Source organism: Lepisosteus oculatus, chromosome 14, assembly GCF_040954835.1.
Source record: "Lepisosteus oculatus isolate fLepOcu1 chromosome 14, fLepOcu1.hap2, whole genome shotgun sequence".
Lineage (NCBI taxonomy): Eukaryota > Metazoa > Chordata > Actinopteri > Semionotiformes > Lepisosteidae > Lepisosteus > Lepisosteus oculatus.
In genome coordinates this window covers 59,064,253-59,084,650 of record NC_090709.1, presented here as the reverse complement: position 1 = coordinate 59,084,650, position 20,398 = coordinate 59,064,253, and the positions used below count along the sequence as shown (strand labels likewise).

Here is a 20,398-nt window from a genome sequence, read left to right as displayed (position 1 = left end):
GAGTTATGTAGACATTTAAGATTAATGTTCTAATGGCAAGGGACATCACTTAACTCTGTTTTGTTTTGAAGGCAACAATGCCTCGGGACCTCGTGACCTTCAAAAAGGGGGGATATGTAGCGGGGAGGCTTAATAATAAGGCAGAATTAAGTGTTTCTGAGCTTCCCAAATGAGGCCTCATTTCTCTGTTCATCTCTGTGGTGCAGCCACAGAGAAACCATTCATGCAAGGTGATTTAAGGTCCAAGGACAGCTCCCAAAGGGGGATGCACTTAGCTAAGCCTGGCTATCATGATCAATGGTCATCCATTGGCACCTATCTGTCTAGGGAGTGCCAGTTGGACATCTGGACTGCATTACTAAGTGTCAGGACTAAGTGACTCATATCTCACCTTGATCAACCAATCAGGGACTGGTAGGGCCGAGTAACCCACGTGGGACTCTGATGCCCATGGAACTTTCAGCCAATCAATGAGCTGAAGTTCCTCCAGGTAAAAACAGGCAACACAGAGAGCCTGTGAGATTCAGATTCAGATTCAGATTCAGATTCAGATTCTAGAAGGAATTCAAGGGAGAATCCCAAGGGCAGGACATTCTCGCAGCGCGCCTCCTGACCATCCTGAGACTCAGCCCGGACAACCACGGAACGGCCAGTGTGTCCGAGTGCCAGAACTTTCCTTTGTTCTAAGAGTCTAGAGTTGAGGTTGCCAGAGAGTAACCAGCAGCAGGCCTCGTGAACAGGTCGGAACTGTGGACAGCTGAATTACTATTCAGAACTAGCTCTTCATCATAAACGAACTGGTCCTCTTCCTGACTTGCTGGGACCCACAGTCATCTTTTCTCCTGTGCACAAACTTTGCTAGTTAAAGCCAAAAGTGAGCATCAGCAGCGCACCGTCACAAGCCGCACAGCACAGCCTGGCACGGAGCCAGAGAGCGCGGATTGGACAGCAACAGCCTGCAACTGTTTCTTTGTGCCCGCAGGAGATCTGAATCCCCAGAGATTGGATGAGTATTCAACTTCAATGCATTACAGCTCGAGAATTCAATTGTTATCCAAACCAGTTGATATCAATTTAATTCCTAATAGTTATGTAGTTGTTTGAGTATCTAATGTAGAAGTTGTAACCAAGTTCACTTTACGAAACGGTCTTAATGAATGATATACTGAACGTATGTCCTCTTGATATGTATAACTCTTTGTAACTGACCGAATATACCTTTTGTATTCTGATAACCCTCTCGATAAGATCTGTTAGGTTTATATGCATATTCTATGTATTAATAAATGTATCCTCGTGTATTAGTACCTGTGTGTGCGCGTTGTTTGAGTATGTCGCATGGTTGGATTCTAAAGCCATCAAAAGAATCAACTTTGTGATTTACTGCTACAATTAATAATTGTCTCAGTAAATGCCCAAACCCTACAGAACTGGTGCCTTCAGAGAGCCACTATAATCTACATATTTGGCGTCCCTGAACCGGTTTTCTCTACACTTCTCAGGACAGAAGAAATGCTGCAAAAAAATGCCAGTGATTTGTGAAAAGCAACGGGAATGTGTCCCTGTGCAGCTGTTAAACAAAGGGCTGGTGGGTCAAACGCACTCAGGGACGCGGTTCAGATTGTGATGATGTAAACATAATCTCCGCTAAAAATTGAAGGGATTTCTTCGCAAACCCTCTTGAATGTTGCAGGAAATCTTCGTGTTTTACTTGTGTGCAACTACAACAAGTAAACAATTAAGTACCTAAGTCAATGTCCAAGAAAACCATCTTCACGTGTGGAATTTTTCTTTAACTGGCTGTTGGGAGAATTCATTTATACACCCGTTGTATCCTTAGCAAAAATTTTTTAAAATTAGAACACAGATTTGTTGTAGAACTTGACAATCCTTGACAATCATTAAATGAGCATTATACAAATGTGCGTTGATATTTTTAATATGTACCTTAATTGTAATATATATATATAATTGCTTTGATATGGATGTTCATTTAAAGGAATTGAGGAAACTATGAAGGATCGCAGAACAACCAAAGATACATTTGGGCATCTGCTATTGGTAAAGATGAAAGAGTACCGTAAGTGTGAAGCTTGCATACACACGAGAGAAAAATCAGTTTTAATGCACTTCATTAAACTGATGGTGTGCTTATCGATCGTGCATGAAAAATACATAGCAGAGGATGGTTTCGATCCATCGACCTCTGGGTTATGGGCCCAGCACGCTTCCGCTGCACCACTCTGCTGACAGCTGTCGTAGTGTGATTCAACACAACTGCTCCATCTTTGCTTTCTAAAAGTGCGCCCAAGATGAAAAGTTTCAACGGCAAATGCAGACGTCACTTTGAGCACTTGGTCTTTTATAGTACGAATCATCACACGCTGCTCTACATGGGCGTGTCTTCAAGATCGTTGAGAACCAAACCTTCTGCTTTCCGAGGCAACTGATTTTTCCTCCTTAATTCACAAATCTTCAATGAGAATCAGTGAATTGAAAACCAAACACATGTACACACTCGCGTTCTAGCCTGAAAGAAAAATGATGGAAGCATTTGAGGAATAACAAGAGTAGTCTGAACAGCTCCAGTCTATCAACTGCTCTACAAACTGATCGCTACTTCCACACCCAGTTTATAACACTGAAAATGATTCAGGAAGCACAGCAAAGTTCTAAAAGCAGTGGTTGAAAAGTGTCTAGATACATAAAATGACAACTTCTCAAAAGTAAAATCTTCAGCTTTTAAATATTGTCATCCATATATTTTCGTTTTTCTCTTTTCACATTACACGCTTTCGAGAAATAGAGTGTCTTGTAATGAAGGCTGCATTAGAAAATGTGTATCTAAATTAACATCGGGTTTATGACTTCTGCGTTTTTCAGCTTTCTTAGCGCTTGAGTCTCGATTCAGATATTGCAATGAAAGCAACAGGGGAGTAAGTTTTCCTTTTCTAAATCAAAGGTGATCTGCTCACAAGGAAGTATAAAAACTTCAGCGTTTACTTTTTGAAGACCGCAAATTGTCGAAACACTATTGCTTCATAAGCTAATAAGTAAGGTTTCTGAGCACGCATTGTATTACGAATGCTGTTATTAATAAAAAAAAGCTTAAATTCACATAATGGAATTTGGACGGCTCAAAGTAGTCTATTCTTTGTACAACTTCATTGTCTGTCCTTTTGTTATTGTAACGGATTCGGGTTCTAGCTAGCAAGACCTGGGTTCGAGCCAATACAATGAGGCACGAAGTAGGGTGGGAGCGGCGAGGGCACAAGCCCTAGAACCCGAATCCTTTGCAATAACAAAAGGACAGACAATGAAATATGGGCTATTTCGAAGTCGCAAATGTGAGAGATAAAGTCAAAATTCTGAGTTTTTAGGTCGCAATTCTATGATTCTAAGTCACAATTCTGAGATACCATAGTGCGTTTTTTTTACTCCCTGGCGGAAACGGGCTTCCGTAGGTTCTCAGTGCTGCGAAGCAAAAGCAATCTCTGGAAAATCAGACAAATTATTATCAGATCATGTCAAAAGCTGATCAGTATTTCTTTACTGGAAAACAAAGAAATGCTTGTAATACACATTTTAATATGACATGCAATTACACATGAAAAATAGTAAAATTATTTTCATTGCGGTACATGTTGATAGAACAGCCCCCTCGATATAAGAAAGTGTACTCTGTCTGACAGCGAGTTTAACACACTGTCCTCGGAAATTATAATAATAATAATAATAATAAACTTTATTTTATATAGCGCCTTTAAAGGTGGCTTCTCAAAGCGCTTTACAGGATGACAATAACAATAAATAAGAAGACTACAACAATAAATAAGAAAATTTCACAAGACAGGACACAATTATAATTACAACAATACAACAATAACAATAGAGGAGACCGTGGAAGATGGTATTAAGAAGAGCAGAGGGGTGAAGAATGGAAGAAGTTAAGTAAAGGCTTTTCTGAAAAGGAGGGTTTTGAGTCTGGATTTGAAGGAGTTTAGAGAAGGTGACTCTCTAATATCCTTGGGCAAGGAGTTCCAGAGCTTGGGGGCATAGCAGGAGAAGGCCCTGTCGCCCATACAATGTAGACGGGCTTGGGGGACAGTAAGGAGGGCAGAATTTGAAGAGCGGAGGTTGCGAGGTGGGGAGTAGGGCGATAAAAGTTCAGACAGGTATTGAGGTGCCAAGCCATGTAAAGCCTTGTAGGTGAGCATGAGGATTTTAAAGTCTACGCGGAATTTGACCGGAAGCCAGTGCAAGAACTCCAGGATAGGAGTAATGTGAACACTTGCACTAGATCTGGTCAGGATTCTGGCTGCTGAATTTTGGACATACTGCAGCTTGTTCAGAGTAGATTTAGATACCCCAGGGAGCAGAGCATTGCAGTAGTCAATTCGAGAGAATACAAATATGTTGATCAGCTTTTCAGCCACAGTTAATGATAGCATAGGGCGTAGTCTTGCGATATTTCTAAGGTGAAAAAAAGATGTTTTGACAGTATGCTGTACATGTGGGTCGAATGTTAAGCCAGAATCGAATATAACCCCAAGGTTTTTCAATTTTGATTGGAGCTCAAGTACAGAGCCATCTACAGACAGGGTTACAGGACTGGCTTTACGAAGTTGATGGGGGGTACCAATAAGCATGACTTCAGTCTTGTCACAGTTAAGATGAAGGAAGTTTTGAGTCATCCAAATTTTTATGTCAGAGATGCAATTAGATAGAATAGAGACAGCCACATCAGTGTCGGGTTTGGTATGGATGTATATTTGAGTATCGTCAGCGTAAAAATGAAAGCTGAGGCCATGTGATCTTAAAAGCTGACCAAGTGGGAACATGTAAATGCTGAAGAGCAAGGGGCCCAGTATTGAGCCCTGAGGGACACCAGACTTGACAAGACCAATTTCAGACCTGTACCCATTGAGAGAGACAAAGTGACAGCGATCAGTGAGGTAAGACTTAAACCATTTGAGGGCAGTGTCAGAGACTCCAAACACAGTCTCGAGATGAGAAAGCAAGATGTTATGGTCAACAGTGTCAAAGGCAGCACTGAGATCAAGAAGGATGAGTATGGAAAGAGAACCAGAATCAGAAGCTATTAGGAGATCGTTGGTGACTTTGACTAGGGCGGTTTCTGTGCTGTGAAGTTGACGGAAGCCAGATTGGAGGGGTTCGAAAAGGTTGTTTGTCATGAGGTGGTTATGTAACTGAAGTGTGACAGCACGTTCTAGAATTTTAGAGAGAAAGGGTAAGTTGGAGATGGGGCGAAAGTTGTTAAGATTGTCGAGAGCCATGTTAGGCTTCTTTGGCACTGGGGTAATAGCAGCAGTTTTGAGGACCGTTGGTACAATGCCGGTGCTCAAGGATTCATGTATTATATTGAGGACAATGGGACAGAGAGAAGAGAAACAGGACTGGAATAAAGTGGTGGGAATGGGATCTAAAATAGATGTGGTGGGTTTCATGCGCGTAACTAGTTTGTTTAGGGATGCTGAGTCAAGAAGAGAGAAGCTGGAGAGACGGGAACCAGAGAAGTTGGATGAGGAGGGAGGAGGTGTGGAAATTATATCCGTAGTGGAGAGAATGTGATGCCGGATGTTGTCAATCTTAGAACTAAAGAAATCTAAGAATGTGTTGCAAAGTTGTGATGAGGCAGGTAATGTGGTGGGGCAGTTTGGCTTGAGCAGTCTGTTGATGGTGGAGAAAAGATGTCTGGGATTGTTTTGGTGATTTTCAATGATGTGAGAGAAGTAGGTGGATCTAGCAGACTCTATAGTAACCTTATAATCAGATAAGTAATCTCTCCAGGCCTGATAATGTACATTTAGGCCGGAAAGACGCCACCTACGCTCAAGTTTGCGAGAGGCTGCCTTCATGAAACGCAGATGGTCATTGTACCAGGGGGCAGGGCGAGAGAAGGAGATGGTTCGAGTTTTTAAAGGAGCAAAGGTGTCGAGGGTAGATGAAAGAGCATTGTCAAGTAATTGTATTTTGTCCTCTAGAGGGTCAGAAAAAGAGAAACAGGATAAGGAGGACAGAACAGAATTTGCAAACCTTGGGTGATCAATTGATCGCCAGTTGCGGAAATTTACAGAGCGTGAGGGGGAAGTGTTAGAAACAGGTAATTCCAGATTGAAGAGAATGGCTAAGTGGTCAGAGAGGCCTAGATCAAGGGGGGAGCAGTGGGAGACAAAGGAGTCATTTGCAATAATTAGATCTAAGGTGTGTCCTTTGTTATGTGTAGGGGTACAAACAAACTGAGCAAGGTCAAAGCATCCCAAAAGAGAAAGGAAGTCTTTAGCCAGACTGGAAGAGGTTGAATCAATGTGTATATTAAAGTCCCCTAGAATAAGGATCCTTTTAAATGTAAGGGATAAGATTAGAAACTAATTGAAACTAATTGAAATTAGAAACTAATTGAACAATAAATTAATCTGAGCAACGTGTGGGTGATTTAATTTTGTCGAAATTGCGTGGAATTCCTCCGCTGAGCTCAGATACACACGGGAAAGTGTTCAGGCGGCTTCACGGAGTCCCGCCTCAGACTGGAAGCAGGTTCTAATTAGACACTGAGAACAATCCGGGTCTCTGTATGTAATTGATTGTGTTGATTGAGCAGTAGTGTGACCATGTGTGTGGTAGCATTGTCCTGCCAGTATAAAAACCTAGTCACCGCGTTCACATTTTATCCTCTCTTGCTTCAACAGAGTTTGGTGGTTTATTTGTTTTACTTCTGTAGCAGTTAAGCGGGACGTTAATTTGGCGATGCGCTCGTTTCTCTTTATGCTGTGCCTGTGTGCAGGGGCTGGGCTCCCCGCACTGATCTCCGCCGGGCCGGCTGGCTGGGACTCTCGGGAATTAGCGCTCCAGGCCGACCTCCCGGCTCTCGAAGACGCAGCCCAGTCTGAGGACTTGAGCCTGGCAGATACGCCCTCCGAAGATCTGTCTGCAAGCGAGAACGACTCCCAGTCCTTGGCTCCCGACTTCCGCCGCCTTCCCGTGTCCAGAGACGCGTACTCGCCCTACTTCGACAAGGAGAAGATGAAGCCCGAAGCCGGCAGCCGGCCCTTACCCGCCTACATCAAGAGCGTCCTGTTTCCTCCCCAGCGAGGGCGGCAGCCGGCTCGCCCGGCCATCGGGGGCACCCGAGGAGTGGCTGTGTGGTGCGACTCCAGCAGGATGTACGTGAGGGTCAGTCGGCTCCTGTTCGGCTTCAGCTGTCGGCCATCGGAGGTGACCTTGGGCAACTGCAGCATCAGCCGAACCAAACGCAGTTACTTCTACTTCATCTCCGGGCTTCACGAGTGCGGCACCGAGCGATCGGTAAGCGGGTCTTCATCTACAGGCAGTGTATCGATGTGAGCTGTAGGGCCAGTATCGGGGTTGCCTTTCCTGGGAATATCCCTTCCTCTGTGACCCTGCAGGTTGTCCAGGGCCGCCTGGTGTACTCCAATACTCTCCGCTATGCCCCGCCCTCCTCCAGTGCACCTGTGCATCGCTTCATTCCCTTCTCTGTGCCAGTCAAGTGCTCCTACAACAGGTAGGCAGGGCTCTGCTGCTGCTGAGAAGCCGCTAGGAAAGTGTCCAGATGCCCCTCATCCCCTCTGTCCTGCAGGTTCCACTACTCCTACAAGGTTGGCTATGTCCCCACGTGGGCCAGGAGAAGGACCTTCTTCAAGGACCTGAAGAACAAGCACATCTTTGTGCTGCTCACCACCAACTGTAAGCTCCTTGAGCGAGTGGCTCCTCCTGCCTGCAGGGGCTGCTGTGTGCAGGTGTAATGCTGCCTCTCTCTCTTTCCAGCTCACTGGGTCCGGCTCTCTCCTAAGGATGAGTACTTCCTGGGTCAGCCCATGTACTTCCAGGCCACTGCCTACTTTGCCACAGCGGAGCAGAGGCTGTACATCCACTCGTGTTACGTAACGGAGAAACCGGACCAGCACTCCCAGCCCCGTTTCCCCGTGATCGACAACTTGGGGTACGGCCCCTTCTGGGAGGAGAGGTGGACAGGAGCCCTGAGAGCCTGCAGGGGTTCATCCTTGTCCTTTTCCCCAGGTGCATGGTGGACAGCAAGGCAGATGGCTGCCTGTCCAGGTTTGTCCCCTCCAAGCAGAAGGATGTGCTCCGCTTCACGATTGATGCCTTCCTCTTCCAGAAGAAGCTGTCCAGGAAGGTAGTGCTCTCAAAGGCTGCTCCGCCTTCTTGCTCTACTGATCCATGGTCTGCTTTTTCATCCATGATCTAGATGTGAACCAGACTGTGGCAGCTGTAGTGCCTAGAGCTGCCGGCTTGCCTTCACTGATGGCAGAAGGTCCTTCTCTGTCCCTCTATTGGCCTTGATCCCTTAATGCTGTGACCTTCCCTCTTGCAGCATGAAGTGACTGAGCTGTACATGCACTGTGTCATGGCTGTGGCTCCTGCTAAAGCAACACCAGGGACCAAGTCCTGCACCTACAACAGGGAGGCTAAGAGGTACTTCTGCAAGGAGCCTGCTGAGGGTGCTCTGGGACATGTCAGGTGGAGGCCTCACCTGTCCTCCTCTCCTCCAGGTGGGAGGAGCTGTATGGTGACCATGAGGTCTGTGCCTGCTGTGAGTCCAGGTGTGCTGGCAGTCGGAATGAAGGTGGGTCTGGTTCTCTATCCCTTGTGGATGCATCTCTGCTCAAGAGACAACCATGCTTGGACAACTGAGGAATGATCCCATGCTGGACAAAGGGACTGTTTAGATGAGTAGCATCACTGTGGGTCTCTGGGTATAGCAGATCCCTCACTCCTGGGTGTTGCTTGTCCACAGGTACCAGGAGCCTGGTGACCAGCAGTCGGGTGGCTGTGGCACCAGTAGAAGCTCCTCTGGATGTGGGAGCTGACTGGACTGAGGATGAGGAGGGAGACCCTCAGAGCTCCGGTGAAGATGCTGAGAGCACCAGTGAGGATGTGGAGGGAGCAGAGGACTTTGGAGATGTTGGCCAGTGGACAGGTAGGGTCTAGCAGGAGGAGCTCCTGTAGGGGTGGTGTCCTGCAGTTCAGCTGGATTGTTCTCCTTCTTCCTCCCCAGGTGCCTGAATGAAGGCTCCAGCCTGGCTCTTGTGACTCTCCTGCCTCCACTTGCCTTGTAATGGCAACATTTCAATAAAGCTGTGAAAGACCCTTCTGCCTGCCCTTGTTTCTTTATGGTTTATAGGTTTGAATGGGGTGGAGGAGTTCAAGGGAAGTGAGACCCACTAATCAATGGAAGTATTTGTCGGGGTTCCCCTTTCAAGAATGCTTCCCGTATTGCTGTCAATGAGGACTGAAAATGGCTGGAGTAATAAAGCGTTGTAGTGGGGGAAGATGGCCGCACTATTCCTTGGGCAGGGCATTGTGACTTTTTTTTTTTTACTGTGAGAGAGACGGAGGTGTTCAATATACTGGAAATCCTCCTGTTTCCAAGATGGGTAGTGCTTATGAAGTGTGAGTTGCTACTGTAGTGCCCAGTAAGAGTGAGATCTGGTGTCCTATTCTAGGCTGCACAAACTGACTAAAATAAACACAAGGAAGGAATTGTCAACAGGGGCTTGGTGTAAAGTAGGCCTTCCCATCCTTAGCAGAGGAACAATAATGGTGCAGTTAGAATCTCTGAGGTCTTGTCTTATGGGTGTTGGTTTCACAGTAGTGGTATTGGACAGTCATGGGGAAGTATTAGGATTGAGACTGGAGATCCCAGTACTTGACTGGGAAGGCAGGTGTTCACAACCACCTCTACCAGCAGCACAGTCTGTGTAGATTGAGACTGAACGCTTACTACACAAAGCCTCTCCCCTGTTTCAGTGTCCCATGTCATGAATTTCAAGTGAATCCTAGTCTTCCTTTGTGCCTACCTATAATTTGCACCAATCCTGCTGGCTTAATACTGAAATAATATCGTAAACACCTCGTGATCTCAAGAATTAAGAAAATGGGGAATTATTTGATCCCATTCTCAATCCAGTAGTTTATGGACAGGCGCTCTCAGCGGACTGTGTGCAGGAGTGATGGGTGATGTGGAATTCTATGGGCTCAGTGGGACTCCGGGAGTCAACTCAGGGCTCTGCTGTAGATTCCTATAGAACCGGTGTGAAATGATAATGTATCGTTGGCTGGTATTGTTAATGTAAAGTTTACTGGTACGTTTCGGCCAAAACATATTTTCTTTCTTCTTTTTTTCAGCATGGAATAAACCTATTACTTGTTCCTTTGCAGCCTACGCATGCTGACGCAGCTACCCACCTGAACTACAAATTTTATGTTGGCCGTTCCATTACACTATATTGATGAATCGTACAAGATCATAGGATCTATAAGCCCGAAGACTTGTCTTGTACAGTGCCCTGATAAAAATCAAATTAATTCCACTAATTTTTATGGAATCCCATTTCCGGTAGTGAGGCTTCCATAGTACACGGATGGAATAGTGGATGGTGGGCTTTTAAATTCTTTTTTTATTTAAACACCAGAAATACAAAAACAAAGACAGAATATGAAATAAGATACAAAAATAGACACTTCACATCCAGAAGAATTCACAATTATAAAAGCTGAAACTTATACTTTTTAAATATTTCCATTGTATGTCGTTTTTTACTTAAAAGAGAAACTCTTCTTTAGCTCAGCTGGCAAGGCCTGGGTTCAAGCCAATGCAGTGAGGCACGAATAGGGTGGGAGCGGCGAGGGCACAAGCCCTGGAACCCAAATCCGTTACAATAACAAAAGGACCGACAATGAAATATGGGTTATTTCGAAGTCCCAAATGTGAGATATAAAGTCGTAATTACGAGATATAAAGTCGGAATTCTGAGTTTTTTAGTCGCAATTCTCAGTTACTAAGTCGGAATTCTGAGATACCATAGCGCGTTTTTATTTTTACTCCCTGGCGGAAACGGGCTTCCATAGAAATGGTCAGATTCAGAGCCATTGCAGTTCGTGCTAATTAGAACAACGCCGGTACTGAACCCTCAGCACCGTACTGACTACTGAGCACAAGATCAGCTGCTCGCCAGCTTTGTTTCGCACAGGTTTGCATTGCTATTGAGCTCAGAGCAGGAGCTGATCTTCAGACAGTCAGATGCGTTATACATTACGTCACTGGCCCTAATCTTACGGTGCTCAACTGCACCATAGTGACCTCAGCGCCAATACTAGTAATGCATCGCCCCCGGCCAAAATTGCTTAGTAAAAAAAAACGTTTTCTATACTGTCTGTTTAAAAATATTATATCTTTAAAAATGACAAAGGGTTTGTGTGTCGCGCTAAAGTTTCGATTCATTTCGAATGCAAAGAAAAAACATTTTCTTCCAAGAAATCATAAATTTGTCTCATCCTCCATACTATGATTCTCTCTTGTAGTAGTAAAGCATTTTGAGTCAAACCGAACAATATATTTAAGGAACAAGTAATAGGTTTATTCCATGCTGAAAAGAGAAGAGAGAAAACACAACGTTTCAGCTTTGAAACCTTCTTCAGGTTTGTTTTCTCTCTTCTCTTTTCAGCATTGAATAAACCTACAATATTACTTGTTCCTTTGCAGATACGCATGCTGACGTAGCTACCCACCTGAATATATTAAACGTTTCATCTATATGATTAACATAATGTTCTCCTGAATAACTACAGTAAATGACAAAGCCTTAGAGCCACAGAGAAAAACAAATTGCATTTAAAGAAATTTTAAAGGCTCGAGATAACATTGCACTATAAACGCAAATGTCTGTCTGTAACGAACAGTTCTTTCCGGACCCTATGCGGACGACACAATCCGACGAAGTGGGGGAACACTGGGGAAACGTCATGCAGGAAAACGGGGCTGAAGACAGGGGGGCGTGTCCAAGGTGCGCTGGTGCACGGGGGAGGTGTGGCCGAGGCGAACAATCCCAAAGAGTAATCCATAGAGTATCCAAAACACGAAGGTAAGTCCAAAACCAGGAGATCCATCAGAACTCGGAAATAAAACCACGAAGGCCGGGTCGGAACCGGCGGACGGGGAACAGGAACAGGAACGGAGGTTAAAACCTTAACGGGACCAGGCGCTTCCTGGTCCCGGACTCGCACGATATGGAAATCAGATGCAGAGCCCGGAAGAGCGTCAGCGCCTGGCTTTTAAGGTGGGCAGGGAATAGGGAGCAGGTGCATGGAATAAAGTCTTGAGTGATAGGGCTGGAGCACCCTTAAGGAGGGGGAACTAATATCGTGACACTGTCTTCTTTGTGGCGCTTACTTTTTGTTGCTTTAGCAAATTTCATGCAGTTTATTTCTGACACAAGACATAACAAGCTTGTGTATTTATGACAAAAAAGCAGGGCAACAATTTATATTGGCCTTGAAATTGAAATTGTTAAAAAGTGAGTTAAATGCAGATATAGTAAATATATTTTCTCATATAATGGTGTGTTTTTTTGTCTAAAAATCCTTCATGAATGGTTTAACAGACACTTTGCATAATAAAAAAAATATATATTTACGAATTTTAACTTTTTATACAGTAAAGTTTTGTTGTGAACATGAGCCCTGTTTATCGATATCACCACCACAGTTCTGGATTTTATTCTGCCTTCCTATGGACATTGGAATTTTCTTTCACACAACAGCTCTCATGTGTGGTAGCTTATTAGCGCCAGGGAGAAAAAGATTATTGTTGGCTTTTAAATGAGAAACCATTTGCGTTTATACAAAATCACAATGCGTTGTCGCAGACATTGGGACATACTCTGTTTAAACATCTGTCGTTTTCTCTTATATTGGCTCCTGTGCTTCGGTCCATTTGAGAGAGAAGACACTGAAAAAGTCTTGTGAAAGTGGATTTTGCACCTACGCCAGTGCTGTAGTGGTATCATACAGACACCCATACAAATCCATCAAACGTTGGAAGCTCTGGAAGGCAACGTAAAATATTGCTCTGTCCGTTGGTGGATTAGGTATGCATGATACATTTCAACGTAAAATGCAATGTAAAAAGATCAAATTTGATTCAAAATCGATTAATGTAAAAACCGATAAAGCTCATGTTTTTTTATCTAGTTTTATCTATATCTATATCTAGTTTTTCAAAGGTCTTAAAAAAATGTTTATCGCGATTGTGAAAGTTCGAGAAGGTGTACCAGCGCGTGCCTTTATATCGCCAGCTTCAGTCTCGCCTGTAGCTGCGAGAAGGTTAAAAGCGCACAAGTGATCTGTCTTTCGTCCAAATAATTGCTGGAGCAGCAGGACGTAGAGCACCATCCAGCAGCTGTAGACGATGTTCGAGGAAGAGCTAATTCTGTTTTCAGCACAGGGAACAAGAATGAGCTCAGTCCGGCTCCCAGCAGAATCCATTCTGGTTTGGTTGCTGTCAGACTGTGCATCTGAGGCTTTTTGGATCGCAACGTGAAAAAAAAGAACAAAAAACAATTGCTCACATCGTGTTACTTCTACCAGAGGATAGGAAGATATCACTTAAAAAAATCAGCAATTAATATTTGGATCCGTGGCCTCATACTAATTATTTAACTATCAGATTGTGTTTCTGCAACATTTCGTGCACAGTATGCCGTATTCAACAATAAAACAACAGTCACAACGAGGCCTTTACACCCAGTCTGGGGTATTTTCCCCTTTTATATTTTTGCCACTTTATATCGAACCTGTTATACTCCCAGAAGTGCGCAGTAGCTTATACTTAATACAAATATACAATTCAACGCTGGTATAAACAGATGTGTGCCATGTCTGCCTTTGTAAGCATTTGTTTAAAAAATAAGTTCACAATATGTTAAAAACACAAAAAGCACAAACTTAATAATACAACGATACAAAATCAAATCCAAATCATAAAGCCAATTAAGTACCTATCCTTTGAAAACAGAGAACACCTTTATATCTACAATAAAAAAGTGACATTTGTATCTACTTTTGAATTACTGTACAAAGCAGACAGAGTAGTCCCTGAATTCAAAGATCAGATCTTGGCCAAAACAAGACAATCAGACATGAGCTGAATTCGGAACAAGAGCCTCTGCTTCGTCGTTTATTGAGCTTTTGATCAAAGTCTGAGTGAAAAAAGATCAGCTATTTTAACAAAATACACAAAGGGCACCTTCCTTCAAGCCGGAGTCAAACTGGTGACCTAAGGATTCCCTCTTGTTTCAACTACAGTCCTCCACTCTACCAACTGAGTTATCAACAGATGTCAGGAGCTGCTCTCTGGCACATACTGCCCAATGTAGTGAAATGTTCCGGATGATTTAAATCCCAGATTGACATCGTTTCCAACTCGTTTCCTTAGTCTTGTTTACCTTGAATTTAAGCCACAAACCAGGATTCTACTGTATAAACTTCCGGAGATATTACAAAATGTTTGATGGAGCATCAATCATTCCAGGCGGAAATTGACTCCTTTTTCTTTCTCGAGGGATCATATTAAACATTTAATTTGGATCGAGAAGAGGATCACCATGAGACACAAAACAAACAGTTTCATTCTGTCTTTATTAGAATCTGTATCACAGCTAATGCATGTAAATCCTTTAGTATGCGAGAGTGAGAGTTCAGTTATGCCAGGGAGTGTGAGAAAAGAGAACTGAAATTTAGTAAATTAATATTTAAATAGAGTGTAAATCTTCAAAGTGTCACTGCAAAATTATTACAGGGGTCTACCAGCTGCCGGACGTACTTGTTTTGGGACTATTTCCAATAAGTACCGCATTAGTAGTTGTGTGTCCTTACTGGTATCTTTTAAACATTCAGTTATATACAAACGGGACAGAGACACAGTAATAATCCGATTTTAACGTGTCCTGCATTTTAACTTACTGAACAGATAAATTGAAATGTTCTGATTCAGAGCCCCTGCAGTTCGTGCTAATTAGAACCACAACAATACTCCTGAGTCCTGACCACCACACTGAGCAAAGGTTCAACTGAACTCTGACTTTGTTCAGCACAACTTGTTGTTGCAGTTGAGCTCAGAGCTGGAGATGATCTCCATATTCTACCACACTAACTAGTCCTAAACGTAGTACACACTTTTTAAAAACAATTTAAAATATTACACAAAGGCTGTAAAGCACACTCTAAATCGATCCGAATATTTGATTTCCGTGATCCGTTTAGGCAACATTAGGCAACGTGGTGTTTCTCCAGCAAAGCATTTCTCAGTTTTGTGAACTACTGGTGCTTTTAACACACCGACTTACGTATCTCGTCAGGATGGCCGAGTGGTCTAAGGCGCCAGACTCAAGGACTCCTGTCTTTCCATTGCTTGGGTGTTCTGGTCTCTGAATAGAGGCGTGGGTTCAAATCCCACTCCTGACAGCTTTTCCCTCTCTTGCATTTTTCCTGTCTTCTTGTGCTCGCTGACAACGACAGAAAGAAGAAAACGGAGAAACCGGCTTGCGGGCACATGATGGGCAGGGAAATGCTTCGTGAACACTTCAATGTGATTAGCAGAAAGTCAAATAGGCTTCGATTTCTCCCTTAGGAACTGTTTGGGGTGCCTGTAATCGAGTAAAGATTTACGGTCAAGGTATGCATTCAAAGGTGAAAGACCGAAATATAAATCCAGAAGAAGATGTATTAAAACATATTGTTTTCCTTGCGGTTTCCCCTGTATTTCATTAAATGTGGCATTGTGAAATCAGCCTGTAGCCCTACGGAATGCAGCCACTCTCCCGGTGACAGCGGCAGGAGCCGAGAGGATTAAATCAGAGCTCGAACAGAGAGTTAAAAAAATATGGGCAACTAGAACATAGATCATAGAACATTTTTATTAAACTTTCCTATCTGCTCGGCCTTACTGAAGTATTTTAGCTGCATTTTAGCTTCTATTTATATACTTTACAGTAGATAGTGTTTAGTAAGAGAAGAGAGATACAAGCGCTAAACCCCCACAATAACCAAACCTTAACTAAAGCAGGAAGATCTGTTGCTTTAGCAAATTTCATGCAGTTTATTTCTGACACAAGACATAACAAGCTTGTGTATTTATGACAAAAAAGCAGGGCAGCAATTTATATCGGCCTTGAAATTGATATTGTTAAAAAGTGAGTTAAATGCAGATATAGTAAATATATGTTCTCATATAATGGTGTGTTTTTTTGTCTAAAAATCCTTCATGAATGGTTTAACAGACACCTTGCATAATTAAAAAAAATATATATTTACGAATATTAACCTTTTATACAGTAAAGTTTTGTTGTGAACATGAGCCCTGTTTATCGATATTACCAACACAGTTCTGGATTTTATTCTGCCTTCCTATGGACATTGGAATTTTCTTTCACACAACAGCTCCCATGTCTGGTAGCTTATTAGCGCCAGGGAGAAAAAGAACATTGTTGGCTTTTAAATGAGAAACCATTTGCGTTTATACAAAATCACAATGCGTTGTCCCAGACATTGGGACATCCTCTGTTTAAACACCTGTCATTTTCTCTAATATTGGCTCCTGTGCTTCGGTCCATTTGAGAGAGAAGACACTGAAAAAGTCTTGTGAAAGTGGATTTTGCACCTGCGCCAGTGCTGTAGTGGTATCATACAGACACCCATACAAATCCATCACACGTTGGAAGCTCTGGAAGGCAACGTAAAATATTGCTCTGTCCGTTGGTGGATTAGGTATGCATGATACATTTCAAAGTAAAATGCAATGTAAAAAGATCAAATTTGATTCAAAATCGATTAATGTAAAAACCGATAAAGCTCATGTTTTTTATCTAGTTTTATCTATATCTATATCTATATCTAGTTTTTCAAAGGTCTTAAAAAAATGTTTATCGCAATTGTGAAAGTTAGAGAAGGTGTACCAGCGCGTGCCTTTATATCGCCAGCTTCAGTCTCGCCTGTAGCTGCGAGAAGGTTAAAAGCGTACAAGTGATCTGTCTTTCGTCAAAATAATTGCTGGAGCAGCAGGACGTAGAGTACCATCCAGCAGCTGTAGATGGTGCTCGGGTAAGCGCTAATTCTGTTTTCAGCACAGGGAGCAAGAATGAGCTCAGTCCGGCTCCCAGCAGAATCCATTCTGGTTTGGTTGCTGTCAGACTGTGCATCTGAGGCTTTTTGGATCGCAACGTGAAAAAAAATGAACAAAAAACAATTGCTCACATCGTGTTACTTCCTCCAGAAGAAGGGAAGATATCACTTTAAAAAATCAGAACTGAATATTTGGATCCGGGGCCTCATACTTATCAAATTATTAAAATAATAATTATTTAACTATCAGATTGTGTTTCTGCAACATTTCATGCACAGTATGCCGTATTCAACAATAAAACAACAGTCACAACGAGGCCTTTACACCCAGTCTGGGGTATTTTCCCCTTTTATATTTTTGCCACTTTATATCGAACCTGTTATACTCCCAGAAGTGCGCAGTAGCTTATACTTAATACAAATATACAATTCAACGCTGGTATAAACAGATGTCTGCCTTTGTAAGCATTTGTTTAAAAAATAAGTTCACAATATGTTAAAAACACAAAAAGCACAAACTTAATAATACAACGATACAAAATCAAATCCAAATCATAAAGCCAATTAAGTACCTATCCTTTAAAAACAGAGAACACCTTTATATCTAAAATAAAAATGTGACATTTGTATCTACTTTTGAATTACTGTACAAAGCAGACAGAGTAGTCCCTGAATTCAAAGATCAGATCTTGGCCAAAACAAGACAATCAGACATGAGCTGAATTCGGAACAAGAGCCTCTGCTTCGTCGTTTATTGAGCTTTTGATCAAAGTCTGAGTGAAAAAAGATCAGCTATTTTAACAAAATACACAAAGGGCACCTTCCTTCAAGCCGGAGTCAAACTGGTGACCTAAGGATTCCCTCTTGTTTCAACTACAGTCCTCCACTCTACCAACTGAGTTATCAACAGATGTCAGGAGCTGCTCTCTGGCACATACTGCCCAATGTAGTGAAATGTTCCGGATGATTTAAATCCCAGATTGACATCGTTTCCAACTCGTTTCCTTAGTCTTGTTTACCTTGAATTTAAGCCACAAACCAGGATTCTACTGTATAAACTTCCGGAGATATTACAAAATGTTTGATGGAGCATCAATCATTCCAGGCGGAAATTGACTCCTTTTTCTTTCTCGAGGGATCATATTAAACATTTAATTTGGATCGAGAAGAGGATCACCATGAGACACAAAACAAACAGTTTCATTCTGTCTTTATTAGAATCTGTATCACAGCTAATGCATGTAAATCCTTTAGTATGCGAGAGTGAGAGTTCAGTTATGCCAGGGAGTGTGAGAAAAGAGAACTGAAATTTAGTAAATTAATATTTAAATAGAGTGTAAATCTTCAAAGTGTCACTGCAAAATTATTACAGGGGTCTACCAGCTGCCGGACGTACTTGTTTTGGGACTATTTCCAATAAGTACCGCATTAGTAGTTGTGTGTCCTTACTGGTATCTTTTAAACATTCAGTTATATACAAACGGGACAGAGACACAGTAATAATCCGATTTTAACGTGTCCTGCATTTTAACTTACTGAACAGATAAATTGAAATGTTCTGATTCAGAGCCCCTGCAGTTCGTGCTAATTAGAACCACAACAATACTCCTGAGTCCTGACCACCACACTGAGCAAAGGTTCAACTGAACTCTGACTTTGTTCAGCACAACTTGTTGTTGCAGTTGAGCTCAGAGCTGGAGATGATCTCCATATTCTACCACACTAACTAGTCCTAAACGTAGTACACACTTTTTAAAAACAATTTAAAATATTACACAAAGGCTGTAAAGCACACTCTAAATCGATCCGAATATTTGATTTCCGTGATCCGTTTAGGCAACATTAGGCAACGTGGTGTTTCTCCAGCAAAGCATTTCTCAGTTTTGTGAACTACTGGTGCTTTTAACACACCGACTTACGTATCTCGTCAGGATGGCCGAGTGGTCTAAGGCGCCAGACTCAAGGACTCCTGTCTTTCCATTGCTTGGGTGTTCTGGTCTCTGAATAGAGGCGTGGGTTCAAATCCCACTCCTGACAGCTTTTCCCTCTCTTGCATTTTTCCTGTCTTCTTGTGCTCGCTGACAACGACAGAAAGAAGAAAACGGAGAAACCGGCTTGCGGGCACATGATGGGCAGGGAAATGCTTCGTGAACACTTCAATGTGATTAGCAGAAAGTCAAATAGGCTTCGATTTCTCCCTTAGGAACTGTTTGGGGTGCCTGTAATCGAGTAAAGATTTACGGTCAAGGTATGCATTCAAAGGTGAAAGACCGAAATATAAATCCAGAAGAAGATGTATTAAAACATATTGTTTTCCTTGCGGTTTCCCCTGTATTTCATTAAATGTGGCATTGTGAAATCAGCCTGTAGCCCTACGGAATGCAGCCACTCTCCCGGTGACAGCGGCAGGAGCCGAGAGGATTAAATCAGAGCTCGAACAGAGAGTTAAAAAAATATGGGCAACTAGAACATAGATCATAGAACATTTTTATTAAACTTTCCTATCTGCTCGGCCTTACTGAAGTATTTTAGCTGCATTTTAGCTTCTATTTATATACTTTACAGTAGATAGTGTTTAGTAAGAGAAGAGAGATACAAGCGCTAAACCCCCACAATAACCAAACCTTAACTAAAGCAGGAAGATCTGTTGCTTTAGCAAATTTCATGCAGTTTATTTCTGACACAAGACATAACAAGCTTGTGTATTTATGACAAAAAAGCAGGGCAGCAATTTATATCGGCCTTGAAATTGATATTGTTAAAAAGTGAGTTAAATGCAGATATAGTAAATATATGTTCTCATATAATGGTGTGTTTTTTTGTCTAAAAATCCTTCATGAATGGTTTAACAGACACCTTGCATAATTAAAAAAAATATATATTTACGAATATTAACCTTTTATACAGTAAAGTTTTGTTGTGAACATGAGCCCTGTTTATCGATATTACCAACACAGTTCTGGATTTTATTCTGCCTTCCTATGGACATTGGAATTTTCTTTCACACAACAGCTCCCATGTCTGGTAGCTTATTAGCGCCAGGGAGAAAAAGAACATTGTTGGCTTTTAAATGAGAAACCATTTGCGTTTATACAAAATCACAATGCGTTGTCCCAGACATTGGGACATCCTCTGTTTAAACACCTGTCATTTTCTCTAATATTGGCTCCTGTGCTTCGGTCCATTTGAGAGAGAAGACACTGAAAAAGTCTTGTGAAAGTGGATTTTGCACCTGCGCCAGTGCTGTAGTGGTATCATACAGACACCCATACAAATCCATCACACGTTGGAAGCTCTGGAAGGCAACGTAAAATATTGCTCTGTCCGTTGGTGGATTAGGTATGCATGATACATTTCAAAGTAAAATGCAATGTAAAAAGATCAAATTTGATTCAAAATCGATTAATGTAAAAACCGATAAAGCTCATGTTTTTTATCT

The 20,398-nt window shown here is 42.3% G+C and overlaps 1 protein-coding gene and 2 non-coding genes across 3 annotated transcripts; all 3 read left to right on the top strand.

Annotated features, from left to right (window-relative positions):
• Window positions 1-6,921: 6,921 nt before the first annotated feature.
• Window positions 6,922-9,228, top strand: LOC138242683 (zona pellucida sperm-binding protein 3-like). Its single transcript, XM_069198239.1, has 8 exons — window positions 6,922-7,326; window positions 7,428-7,543; window positions 7,619-7,725; window positions 7,807-7,981; window positions 8,059-8,176; window positions 8,375-8,475; window positions 8,553-8,626; window positions 9,185-9,228. Exons 1-8 carry the CDS (start codon window positions 7,045-7,047, stop codon window positions 9,226-9,228), a joined length of 1,017 nt encoding a protein of 338 aa, XP_069054340.1. The 5' UTR covers window positions 6,922-7,044.
• A 5,964-nt stretch (window positions 9,229-15,192) lies between these two features.
• trnal-caa (transfer RNA leucine (anticodon CAA)) lies at window positions 15,193-15,303 on the top strand. Its single transcript has 2 exons — window positions 15,193-15,230; window positions 15,258-15,303. It is a non-coding gene; the product is annotated as a tRNA-Leu (tRNA).
• Window positions 15,304-18,885: 3,582 nt separating this feature from the next.
• trnal-caa (transfer RNA leucine (anticodon CAA)) lies at window positions 18,886-18,996 on the top strand. Its single transcript has 2 exons — window positions 18,886-18,923; window positions 18,951-18,996. It is a non-coding gene; the product is annotated as a tRNA-Leu (tRNA).
• Window positions 18,997-20,398: the final 1,402 nt, after the last annotated feature.